General features: G+C 44.4%; 1 protein-coding gene across 1 annotated transcript in view; it reads right to left on the bottom strand.

The window, feature by feature from the left end:
• GNA14 (G protein subunit alpha 14) overlaps positions 1-11,867 on the bottom strand; it is an 89,293-nt gene extending 77,426 nt beyond the window's left edge. The window contains exon 1 of the mRNA XM_086770328.1: positions 11,747-11,867. Within this exon, the coding sequence (XP_086626454.1) occupies positions 11,747-11,867 (121 nt within the window). The remainder of the gene's footprint in view (positions 1-11,746) is intronic.
• Positions 11,868-13,790: the final 1,923 nt, after the last annotated feature.

Genomic DNA, 13,790 nt, shown 5'->3' on the forward strand with positions numbered 1-13,790 from the left:
TTCACCAAGGGCAGATCGTGCCTGACCAGTTTGGTGCCCTTCTACAAAGGGATTACAGCACTGGTGGACATGGGAAGACCAACTGACATCATCTGCCTGGACTTGTGCAAAGCATTTGACACTGTCCCACATGATGACTTTGTTTCTAAACTGGAGAGACGTAGATTTGAAGGATGAACCGCTCAGTGGATAAGGAATTGGCTGGATGGCCACACTGAAAGAGTTGTGGTGGAGACTGGTGACGAGCAGCATTCCCCAGGGGTCAGTATTGGGACCAGCCCTGTTTAAGATCTTTGTCAGCAACATGGACAGTGGGATTAGTGCACCCTCAGCAAGTTTACCAAGCTGTGTGCTGCCGTCCACATGCTGCAGGGAAGGGATGCCATCCAGAGGGACCTTGACAGGCTGGAGAGGTGGGCCCATGCAAACCTCATGAAGTTCAACCAGGCCAAGTGCAAGGTCTTGCACAGGGGTCGGGGCAATCCCAAGCACAAATACAGCCTGGGCAGAGAATGGATTGAGAGCAGCCCTGAGGAGAACGACTTGGGAGTGTTGGTGGACGACAAGCTCAACATGAGCCAGCAATGTGCACTTGCAGCCCAGAAAGTCAAGTGCATCCTGGGTGGCATCAAAAGAGGTATGGTCTGCAGGTCAAGGGAGGTGATTCTGCCCCTCTACTCTGCTCTCGTGAGACCCTACCTGGAGTACTGCATCCAGCTTGGGAGCCCCTAACATAGGAAGGAAGCGAGTTCAGAGGAGGGCCACAAAGATGATCAGAGGGCTGGAGCATCTCTCCCATGAGGACAAGCTGAGAGCATTGGGGCTGTTCAGGCTACAAGGGGAGACCTTATAGTACTTAACCTTCCAGTACTTAAAGGGGGCTTACAAGAAGGACGGGGAGAAACTCTTCAGCAAGGCCTGTTGTGAAAGGATGATGGGTAATGGTTTTAAAATAGAAGGAGGCAGATGCAGATTAGACATCAGGAATTATTTTTTTTTTATAATGAGGGTGGTGAAACACTGGAACAGGTTGCCCAGAGAGGCGGTGGATGCCCCATGCCTGGAAACATTCAAGACCAGGTTGGACAGGGCTCTGAGCAACCTGATCCAGTCAGGGATGCCCCTGTTCCTTGCAGGGGGGTTGGACTAGATGGCCTTTGAAGGCCCTTTACAACCCAAACCAAACAAGAGCTGGAGATGCTTGCACACGAGCAGGGCTACGACCTCATTGGCATCACGGAGACGTGGTGGGATGACACACACGGCTGGAGCATCAACATGGAAGGGTATAGGCTTTTTAGAAAAGACAGGAAGGGGAGACGAGGAGGGGGTGTCGCTCTCTACATCAGCAACCGGCTGGAGTGTGTGGAGCTCCGCCTGGGGATGGAGGAGGAGCTGACAGAGAGCTTATGGGTCAAGATTAGAGGATGGGGACGGACAGGGGACGTTACGGTGGGGGTCTGTTACAGGCTGCCTGGCCAGGAGGACAGAGCAGATGAGGCGCTCTGTAGCCAGATAGGAGCAGCCTCACGATCACAGGCCCTGGTTCTCACGGGGGACTTCAACCACCCTGACATCTGTTGGAGAGACAACACGGCAGGGCACAGGCAGTCCAGAAGGTTCCTGGAATGCGTGGATGACAACTTCCTCCTGCAGGCGATAGAGGAGCCGACAAGGAGGGGTGCCATGCTCGACCTTGTGCTCACCAACAGGAAGGGGCTGGTGGGGGAAGTGAAACTAAAGGACAGCCTTGGCTGCAGCGACCATGACATGGTGGAGTTCAAGATCCACGGGGCAGCAAGGAAACTACACAGCAAGCTCTCTGCCCTAGACTTCAGGAAGGCGGACTTCGGCCTCTTCAGGAACCTCATGGGCCAAGTGCCATGGGAGGCGGCCCTGGAGGGAAGAGGGGCCCAGGAAAGTTGGTCTATATTCAAGGAGCACCTCCTCCAAGCTCAGCAGAGGTGCATCCCGATGAAGAACAAGTCGGGCAAAAAGGCCAGGAGGCCGGCGTGGATGAGCAAGGAGCTCCTGGACCAACTGAAAGTGAAAAAGGAAGCCTATAGAGGGTGGAAGTGGGGACAGGTAGCCTGGGAGGACTACAAAGAGGCTGCGCGAGTGGCCAGGGATAAGGTAAGGAAAGCCAAAGCCCTGGAAGAACTGAATCTGGCCAGGGTTATAAAATGCAACAAGAAGAGCTTTTATAGGTACGTAGGGGACAAAAGAAAGTCCAGGGAAAATGTAGGCCCCCTCCGAAAGGGAACTGGTGTCCTGGTTACCCAGGACATGGAGAAGGCTGAGGTTCTCAATGACTTTTTTGCCTCAGTCTTCACCGACAGAGTTCCTGTCCCACCACCCAACCTGTAGAAGGTGCAAGCAGGGACTGCGAGGATGAAGAACTGCCCATTGTACTCGAAGAGCAGGTTCGGGATTATCTGAGGAACCTAAAGGTGCACAAGTCCATGGGACCTGATGAGATCCATCCGCGGGTCCTGAGGGAACTGGCAGAGGAAGTTGCCAAGCCACTGGCTATCGTATTTGAGAAGTCGTGGCGGTCTGGTGAGGTCCCTGATGACTGGAAGAGAGGGAACATAACCCCCATTTTTAAAAAGGGGAATAAGGAAGACCTGGGTAACTACAGGCCGGTCAGCCTCACCTCTGTGCCTGGCAAGGTCATGGAGCAGATTCTCCTGGAAACCATGCTAAGGCACATGGAGAGCAAGGAGGTGGTTGGTGACAGCCAGCATGGCTTCACCAAGGGCAGATCGTGCCTGACCAATTTGGTGGCCTTCTATGACGGGGTGACAGCATCGGTGGACAAGGGACGAGCAACTGACATCATCTACCTGGACTTGTGCAAAGCTTTTGACACTGTCCCGCACGACATCCTTCTCTCTAAACTAGAGAGAAATGGGTTTGATGGACGGACCACTCGGTGGATAAGGAGTTGGCTGCATGGCCGCACTCTGAGAGTGGTGGTCAACGGCTCAATGTCCATGTGGAGACCGGTCACAAGTGGCATCCCTCAGGGGTCCGTGTTGGGCCCGGCCCTGTTCAACATCTTTGTCGGCGACATGGACAGTGGGATAGAGTGCACCCTCAGCAAGTTCGCCGACGACACCAAGTTGTGTGGTGCCGTCGACACGCTGGAAGGGAGGGATGCCATCCAGAGGAACCTTGACAGGCTGCAGAGGTGGGCCCGTGCCAACCTCATGAAGTTCAACCAGGCCAAGTGCAAGGTCCTGCACCTGGGTCATGGCAATCCCAGGCACAAACACAGGCTGGCGGAGAATGGATCAAGAACAGCATGGAGGAGAAGGACTTGGGAGTGCTGGTGGACGAAAAGCTCAACATGAGCAGGCAATGCGCCCTTGCAGCCCAGAAGGCCAACTGCATCCTGGGCTGCATCAAGAGGAGCGTGGCCAGCAGGTCGAGGGAGGTGATTCTCCCCCTCTACTCTGCCCTGGTGAGACCCCACCTGGAGAACTGTGTCCAGTTCTGGAGCCCCCAACACAAGAAGGACATGGACCAGTTGGAGAAGGTCCAGAGGAGGGCCACGAAGATGATAAAAGGGCTGGAGCACCTCTCTTATGAGGACAGGCTGAGAGAGTTGGGGCTGTTCAGCCTGGAGAAGAGGAGGCTCCGGGGAGACCTGATAGCGGTCTTCCAGTACCTCAAGGGGGCCTACAAGAAAGATGGGGAAAGGCTGTTTAGTAGGGCCTGTTGCAATAGGACGAGAGGTAATTGTTTTAAAATAGACGGGGGTAGATTTAGATTGGATATTAGGAAACATTTTTTTACGATGCGAGTTATAGAACACTGGAACAGGTTGCCCAGAAAGGTGGTGGAGGCCCCATCCCTGGAAACGTTCAACGCCAGGCTGGATGAGGCTCTGAGCAACCTGATCTAGTCAGGGATGTCCCTGCTCCTTGCAGGGGGGTTGGACTAGATGACCTTTGAAGGTCCCTTCCAACCCTAACCATTCTATGATTCTATGATTCTATTCTATTATTCTATTTTTTGTAACAGGTTTCCATATGTTGGCACATTAATTTTTCAACTGTATCTTACAGTACTTTTAGTATTGATATTGCAAACTGTTTTTCATAGGAACTGATGGAAGACTTCATAAGACAGTATTTCAAATAAATAAAAGTAGATTACTGTCCCTATTTAAGAAAAAAAAAAAAAAAAAAGATTCAGTTAACAGTCAAAGATCAAGCAATATACCTGAGAACTGGAAAAGGGCAAAGGTAGAAAACTCCACCTGCCATACTGAAAAGCTGGCTTACTCTCTCAAGAATTACTGCAAATAAAGTTGTACCTACAAAATCTTAATCCAAATTTACACATAATTTTATACCTGCAAGAGATGTAAACCAAAGCATAGTAACTACAGAAAAGCATTAAGATACAAGACAGCTCCAAGGTCACTTAACACAAAATTTAAAATACATAACCAAAACCAGTTTGTGAGCTATGGATAAGCTTCAGCAATTAAATATGATAGAGAATGGAAATTATAGTGACAAAAGTTATCAATAGGACCTGAATTTTTCCTTTTTTTTTTTTTATCTGCTAAGCAAAAAAAAAAGCAAAATCTTTCTTCAGAGCCCTTTAAATGACAGGTTAGATCAATTTACTGACTGAAAAAAGGAAATTACTTGGGCAAAATGGATTAGTAGTTACCTGTTATTTACCAGTAATTTATTTTCTCAGGTTTCCTATGCTCTATATTTTAGAATGAGGTTTTATTTACTCGAATCAAATTTTTACTTTCTTTTTAGTGTACTGAAAGTGGCAATCTGCACAACACTACATATTGTCAGCTATGAGTGAACCCTTCCCTGCAGAAACCCAAAAGCATGTTTCGAGTACACTTTCAGTGCTCAGTTTTATAAATGACTGGGCTAACAAGAGTTTTCAGGACACACCAGCAAGTTGACTGCTTCCTCCAAAACAAGCCTAAAAGTAACTCATAATACCCCAAAGCTGGAGAATATTCACAATTTTTCCAGAATTTTCTCCTTCAATGATACTGACCCAAAACTTTGGGAAGGCAGCTACATGCAACAGCTTTTAAATGGGAAAGGAGTGGGAAGGGAGGAAGGGAGGAAGGGAGGAAGGGAGGAAGGGAGGAAGGGAGGAAGGGAGGAAGGGAGGAAGGGAGGAAGGGAGGAAGGGAGGAAGGGAGGAAGGTCTAAATACATTAAAACAAACTGAAGCCAGAGAAAAGTGGCATAGTCAAGGTAAACTTTCAACATGGATAACACAACATGCATTCTGCTCGCAAAGAAAGTTGTATCCACATCTTTTGGAAAACAAATTCCAAACGAGTTCTGATCCCTCTTTTATGTTCATGAATGAAGCAGTTCTTGAGGCAACAATTTGTATACTACTACTCATAAAAAATTATCTAACTTGCATTCCTCAGTGGAGGGTATCATTAGACCTGGAACTGATTTAGAAAAAGTAAAAAGGAAAACTTAATAACTAAAGCTTGTATTTAATACTTCACTGCAGAACCTAGAGCTAAACTGTTTCCCAGGACAGTATTTTAGTTTTTATGTTTTACTACTTCCAACAGGAGCACTCTTTCAGAAGCATTTGTTTGTACAAATTGATCATCTGCTCTTACAAATAAAAAAAAAGAACAAAATTAATAGTGGCCTTGCATGGTTCTCACACTCAAGTGGAAGCCATGAACTAATCTGTCATGGATCAACACTTGTTAGACATAAAATCAACATCTACTACTTGGAGAGGTTTTCCTTTATCTAGTGGGAAAAAAAAAATGTGACTTGGTGACACACAATAGACTTCGCTAAATATTTTTTTGACAAAAAAGTGTGCTTAACAGTAACTATGAATCAATAAAGATGTGATACAGCTACCCTTAAACCATAAAATGGAGGTAAAGCAATAGCACACAACAGTCCTTGCCTTCTTTGGGTGCTTTTGTTCGTACTAAGTCATTCTGGAGGTAAAAAGGAAGCTAGCCAGCTAGATACATTATGAATATTATACAGGTCATTCAGAAGATCATAATTTTATCAGATCTAGTTAAAAAATATGAGGAAAAAATGTGACTGTGATACTACAGGGCAATTTTTTCATACATTTGAAGAGTGAAACAGGTCACTCACTTGGAAAGGGTTAGTATTAAAGCCATAGCAACGACTGCACAAATCACAGCAAATTAAATAAAATGAACATATGCGCTATTGGGTTTGCTTTGTACAAATGAAACAATTTATTGCTCAGTTCACGCAGCCTCTGCTGCTCAGAGAGAAATTAAGCTAAGAGTCAGACTTTGGTTTTAAGCTGTAGTTGCTCAGTACTTCAAAATCAAAGCTTGCAAGGTATAAACTCCCACATTCATTTACATTAGCTCAGTGCCCAGTACTTCATACATGGTATTTAGGGAGCTGTGGGACCCTAAAGCACTTATTTTAAGCTAGTCCTTGTATTTCAGTTTCAAAGCAGAAAGATATACTACTCAATTTACTTCTTTCCACTAATATCAGGCAAACAGGGTAACTTATACAAAGAACAACAAAGCAAATACAGTAAAAGAAAGTAATCTGAATGCAATCCTAACAAGAATCACTTAGCAGTTAACAGAAGATTTAATAGCATTATCATAAAAATACAAGTGTTCATTTCTGTATTCTTTCTCTTTCAGAAGGGTAAAGATGATTATGTTATACTACTCACTAACCTCCCTTTTAAGTAAAATAGTCATTGGATAAAATTCTAATTTTGCCTTGTCTATTATGCTATTATTTCCTTTGGAAACAAGGCCAGATAGGATGACACGAGAAAAAAAAAAAAAATTAAATTATCTTCCTTTATGATAGCAGTCAGAGGAAAAAAAGATTGTGTTTTCTCTCTTATTCTGTTCTGTTGCTTTCTTCAAGGAATACGAAGAATCAACACTAGCTATCTCCGAAAATGACGGTGCACCAAAAAGCCAGAACAGTCAACAGTAAGATGTTAATTTCTAGAAGAATTGCAGTGGATTATCTTTTTAGGACCCTACAGGTATCACACATTCTCAACAGATCATGTCCTTATCACTTCACTACTAATCTCTCCCCTCCCAAAGTAATGCTTCATGGATTTTGTATACCAGGTAACACAAAACTAAAGGCAACAAAGCTGTGTGATCCTTTTCCTCCTCAAAACATTGTGCTTGTTTTATCTTACAACAACTGCTACTACTTGTCTAGTAACTGCTATCCCTTTGAACATTTAAAAAAAAAATCTTTGATGTCTTGATAATGATGGCATCAGCTACAAATACAACAGTTAAATTCTCCCAGAGTGAAGCTCAGAACATACTAAAGTTGGAAAATAACTGGCATTTTCAACTAATAGCCAGTGAAGAGAAAAAATGGTTTTGGCACAAAGCACTAGCATTTAATGGTAATTTTGCTAAACTTCCAAAGGAATGTTATCTTATTATAATCCTTAAAACATTTAAAACTGCATAAAGATAATGTTGAGAGAAAGATTTAAATTGTCCTAATCAAAGAGCAGAAAGGCTGTTTTAGTTAAAATGCATAGAGGGAGAAGTAATGAAGTATCATTTGATAGCTTCAGCAGTCCTTTCTCAGAAATAAAATCCAGTTCAACTAAAATTACTGTTTTGACACATATACCAATGGGTAAGATCTGAGCAAAAGTTTGAGTTAGTTGCTGTAAATTATGCTCGTTTTTGCCACCCAGCATGTGGCAGGGGCCGGTCTACCTTCAGCTCTGCAAAATGGGGTTTTCAACATTAAATCACATTGAGATTTCCAGTTTAAAAAAAAGGATGCTACCTTGATCCAACTATGTGTAATGTGGTTCAGAAATAACTAAGGATGAAGATGTATTTGTATACTGATAGAGCTGTTCTTACATATGCTTACATTATCTTTGGACTTCATGATGCCAGTCAGCCATGCATAATCCAAACAGTTTAGAAATATTCTGCAACTGCCTATGATGAAGCTTGTGGCTACTGAAACTGATTTCTATCAGGTATTTGCTCAGATTAGCCTCTAAAGAAATTGATTATCTCACTTACTCTTAGAAACCATAATACACAATCAGAATCTCAAGGCACAACTAGCACTTGCTCATTGCATCAATTTTCTCTGGAGTAAAATTTGGGAATCCTGTGTTAGCAAACTACTAAAACAAAAATAACAAGAATTAACCACATTAATGTCAAAATATTATTCTTCAAACTAAGACAGCCTCCTGTCTTTACATCTATTCAAGTTAGAGTAGTTTTACATTATTTCTTCTTAGTATTAATTTTCAAACAGATAGGAAAGAAAAAAAAACAAACCAACAAATTTACCAGGCAGATAAGCAGAGGGATTCCTCGTTTTTTAATAAAATCTCTTCACAGAAGCTGACACAGATACAGTAAATATATCTGACAAAGGCAGGCAGACAGCTTGGACGAGGAAGGCTACCGAAAAGCAAGCAATCACTATCAGATATGCCCTCATGAGTTAGGATATAAGCACTCCTCTAGCGCTCGTATCCCAGGAAGATGAACCAAGAGCCCTTACTGCCAGTTAACAGTGAGGAGCTGAGGCACAGCAGCCGTTTTTCTCATGTCCATATCTGCAATGCATTGTTGAGTTGCACAGGCTGAGACACCTTGACTGTGCCCACATCATCATCAATAGGTTTCCTATTCCTATGCCACTACTTAAAAATGCCAAACTGTATTTTACCACAGCCAGCAGCATGAACTGCTACGGATTACTGTCCCCAAATGCATCTCTCTGCTTTATACAAGAACTCTAAAGAGCAGCAGTTCTATCTTAACATGGCTTGTCAATGAGAACTGACTCTGTCAAACACGATCCTCTCCACACCCGGTCATTATAATGACACTGGAAGAAAACCCACTTGAGATGGCCTCACTGGGTCTTGAGCGGGACCACCTGAGCTCACTCCCACAGTTCACAGTCTGATGCTTCTGAGTGTTCACAAGCAACATTATCTTCCCCATGCTTAAATGTTTTGCACTGAAGTGTTATCCAGAAGCATAATTTAAGTATTTATTTATCAATTATTAATGTCCTCTAATAAGCTACCAGGAAAAGAATACATTAGTCCTCTTACCCATTAAATTTATTTTGTTTGGTTGGTTGTTTTTTTTTTTTTTTAAATGCCCACTTCTCCCAGCAACAAATCCCTTTTAATTAAGAATTTTTAATAGGGTCTTTTTTAGGAACCCATAATGGCTGCAATAGGGTCCATTCTGCCAAAGGTCTCAGTATTATGCAATAATCTGAGCTCTATGCAAAGTCTGCAATCACTGTCAAGAGGGAAACCCTGATGCACTCAGGAGGGGGCAGGGACAGGGTCAAAAAATAAAAAAGAACAGTGGTGAAAAAAAAAAAAGAACAGCAGGGGGGAAAAAAAAAAGAACAGTAAGGAGGGAATAGATCTTGAAGGGTAACAATGAAAATCTATGTTTTTTAAAAAAAATCATAAAACTAGACATTTCGCAGGACATTTCTCAAGAAGAATCAGGTTTTCAAAATATATTATATCCTTCTTTATAGGCATACCACTGCCATGCACGTGCATGGACACAGTGAAGGAAAAAAATCACTTATTTGCTTCAGCTTGGAAAACTGATGGCTGAAGAGGGATATAGCAAGTCTGTAAAATCAGAACAGGCACAGGGGTGAATGAATACGCACTGACAGTCTGCTGCCTCTTTCAAAACAAATATTGAGACATTTTAAATAAGAGGAATAGGCCAACTGAAAACAAAGGATGTGGTTTTTGACACAAAACACAAAACACAGGTAAGCTGACCATTTCCTGCCACAAAATGCTGTGGATGGCAGAAGGATGCTAGATAAATACATGGAAGAGGAATCCACTGAGTGCTGCTAAGAAATCAGAATCCCCATGTGGGTCAGGAATCTCCTGAGACAGGAGCAGTTGGAAGCCAAGAGTACAGGCTAGGGAAAGGAGAGAAGTCATGTTTATGCCACTCTTGCATCATTCCTTGATGTGTATTTTGAGAACAAAACATTGCTGGATGGATAGCAACCCAGAATAACCACCTTCTTTCCTATCATGTAAAAGACTAAAGGAACCGCTAAATTTGCCAGACAAGATAATATATTTTTACTTTTCATGGAACAGAACTATCTGCTTCAAATTACACTTTCTAAAGTGTATTTGCAATATCTGGATGTACATGGTTATATCCATACTCAAGAAAACATCTTAATTACTACCATAAACAAGTTATCCTTCTTACAGTATTATGTATACTGGTAATGTCCCACCTAGGTCAGACAAAACATTACACTAGAGGAGTTTTTAATAGACAATTGTTATTTCTTATAAATGTTTGCTCCAAAATCCAAAATCTAACAGACATCAGTTTAGACTCTTGCATCAGTCAGCAACAGATTTCTACACAGGTAATAGACAAAAGCAATAGCAAACCAGACATATGGCACTGAGGGCGAGTCAGTATTTTGTGTTTTCATTTTTTTTAAACCAGTATCATGTTACTGTCATTTTGTAATTCAACACTGAGAGCAGCCTGTTTAAACTGAGTTTCTAATCTACAGTTTTGTATGGTCTTCATAAGAACTTACTGTCCGAAGCCTGGCTGGTTATTCAGTGAGGTACATTACACAAACTGCTGTATCTCAACCCATCTGCAGCAGAGATGACTGCACCATCTCTAGCAAGGGAGTATTAGCATTCGTACACGACAGCGCTAGCTCACCGACTCATTACACTATGGACACTGACTTCTTCTCTGGCAGTGGTCACAGCAAGAGAAGATCTTCCCACGCTGGGAGCTTTGACGCCTGAGAGTTTCTGCATCGAGCTGTTCAGGCGCAAACAGCTGCCACGGAAAAATAAAACTTCCCTAGACAGGTGCTGCTTCACCTTAGTCTAACATTTTGTATCAGATAGTTTCAAGTTTCTTGTTTTCTTTCAGCCAGGGCTCTGGGCTTAGTTTCCCCCCAGCTGGTATCAGAGAGGCAGGAACTCTTATTGTAGGTGTGTCTGGCATATGCATAGAGCAGAAACAGATAGAAAGGCTTAAAGCTGTCAAGTTCATCCACACTAGAGCTCTCACCAACACCTCTGCCAACTTGGATTACCACCAGCGAAGCAGCACTCACTGAAAAAGGCAAGTGGTGGATGTAGGAAGCAAAGGCTCAGAGGGGATGCTCCGGACAGAAGTGTGCGGGCAGGGCCTCTCCCTGCTCCTCTAGCATAGTGCTGGGGACACCAGTGCCAAGAACCACTGTGCTCTCCCGGACACGGGACACGCCGTTTCCTGAGCTTGTGGTCTGCTTTAGAATCATAGAATGGTTTGGGTTGGAAGGGTCATCTAGTCCAACCCCCATGCAAGAAGCAGGGACATCTTCAACTACATCAGGTTGCTCAGAGCCCCATCCAACCTGGCTTTGAATGTTTCCAGGGATGGGGCATCCACCACCTCTCTGGGCAACCTGTGCCAGGGTTCCCCCACCCACCGCGCCCTCTTCGCGGCAGCGCCGCGCAAGACACCACGGCCTCCTCGCAGCGCCTGGGCGCGGCGGGGGTCGGTGCACTTTTTCCCACCCGGGCAGCCACGACCCCAGGGGTGCGGGGCTGTGAAGATCAGCCGCTCTTGCCCTCAGCCCTGCCGCATGCAGGTGTGTTCCCCCACCCCCGCCATCCCCGGGCCGGAGCATCCCGCACTCACCCAGCAGCAGCAGCTTCAGCTCCCGGCGGGCGTCCCGCTTGTCCCGGCGCAGCTGCCGCTCGATCTCCGCGCTGATGCGCTGCGACTCCTTCTCCTCGGCGGAGAGGCAGCAGCCGGCCATGGCCACCCGCGTCCTCGGCCCCGGCAGGCAGGGCAAGGGAGGGGAGAGCAGGGGAGCCCCGCCGTGCCCAGGGGCCGGGGCAGGCCGGTACCGCCCCCTCCCGCCGGTGAACGACTGCGGGCGTGGCCGGGCCGCCGCTCCGCCGGGGCGGGAACGACCCCTCCCCCGGCGGGAAGCGAAGGGAGGCGGTTACTCGAAAACAAACTAAAGCGAAACACCTCCCCCCAACTCAGCTCCCCCCCCGCGACCTCGTCCACGCAGAGAAGCTGCCGTGTCTCGGGGCGAGGCAGCGGCTGTTTTACGGGCGGGTAAGGGTCTGTGGTGACACAGGTACGCAGCAATTGACAGCACCATCACAAAAAGGCGTTTGCTCTTCTCTCGTGCAGAAAGCACGGACTTGTTACAGAACAATTGCCACCGGCTCTTTTGGGGTCGAGGAACTGCAAGCGAGCTGCTCAGCCTCGAAGAGAAAGGGCTACTCAGGCACCCGTGCTAAAATCACAGACACGGCTGTGTGGTGAGGGTGGTCGAGGTGTGAACGCCTTCAGGCAAGAGGTCCCATGGCTTCGGGATTTTTTTTTTTTAGTTCGGCTCCTTCTGTTTTCCGGGCAAAATCGTCTCCACACCTGTTTCAGGAGACATCTGCTAGTGTAACACCACATCACACTCCATGTCCCAGAGTTTGAAACTCATTTACAAGTTTGCAAACAGTGGAGAACGTGGCATTTATGACCTTCTAACTCTACTGAAGGTCTGCAAAAACAGCACATGATTTTTAGATCTCTTTTCCAACTTATTTCAGATGTAGAAAGCCTTTTCTTCTGGTTTTCTTCCCCTCCCCTTCCCCCCGAGTGGGGAAGAAACATCTGTTGCACAGGAGCTAGATCCTCAGGCTTATTGTAACATCATGTATGCTCTAAAATTTAAACTATTGAAGTTTCCTCCTCAGCTTTGCTTTTTCTGTGCATGTGTTCAAAGTTTCCATAGAGTTTGGTTCTTCACTTTGTCATCCTCCTGTCATTTTTCTCTCTACTGGTTTATTCTAAAGAAAACAAACCTTGCAATGATACTTGAGCTTTTGAACTCACAGCATTTTAAATGCATTAATAACAGGCAACAATCTTTTGACTCAAAGTTTATGCAACAGTGATAGGTGAAACCATTAGAAAACAGAAAGATAAGCAAATATTTATTTAAACAAGCGTAAGTGGTTGATTTGTTGACTTATTCCCCATAGGCAGTTGCATGTGAATATACTGTGAACATAAAATACTTTTCAAAATCAAAACTTGGTATTTCTAGGTCCATGGAAAACAATTGTCTCCATCTTTATCAATTAAATATATAAAAGTAGGTATAAACCAGTTGCTTCACAATTTGAAAGCTAAACATTTTAGTAATTCTAAGTGGTAGTAACTTTTTAGAATACCTTCCTGACATAAGAAAGAATGCAGGCGGGTTTTAAAGGAGCCAGGATCCTCTGAGTTTGCTGATCCTGGAGTTTCATACAAACATGGCTATTCTCTGAATAATATTCATTGCTACTGCAAGTAAATATTTGCCTTGTCTAATAGTATTTGATGACCAGTACATACAGTTTGAGATAAATGTCAGAACCAGGGTTTTTTTTTTTTTGTGAACTACAGAAAAGTGTACACAGCGGTACAATTCCCACTATGCTAACAACTTTGAAAATTCACATCATATCTCTGTTCCCACATTAAGGTCGGCTCTCCAAGGAAAAAATTCAAAGTCCAAGCTTACTGTATATCTCTTACCTTTATTAGCATTACTGAAAAGCAAAAATAAGCATCTCCAGAAGAGTTTTTGTGATTGTACTATATGAGTTTTTGCTCCGTGGTTCCACAGAAGTACATCAGCTCACTTAAGAAGCTTTGATAAAAATTCCTTTTTCAGTGGAGG

This window comes from Chlamydotis macqueenii, chromosome Z (assembly GCF_036417535.1).
Source record: "Chlamydotis macqueenii isolate bChlMac1 chromosome Z, bChlMac1.mat, whole genome shotgun sequence".
Classification (NCBI taxonomy): Eukaryota; Metazoa; Chordata; class Aves; order Otidiformes; family Otididae; genus Chlamydotis; species Chlamydotis macqueenii.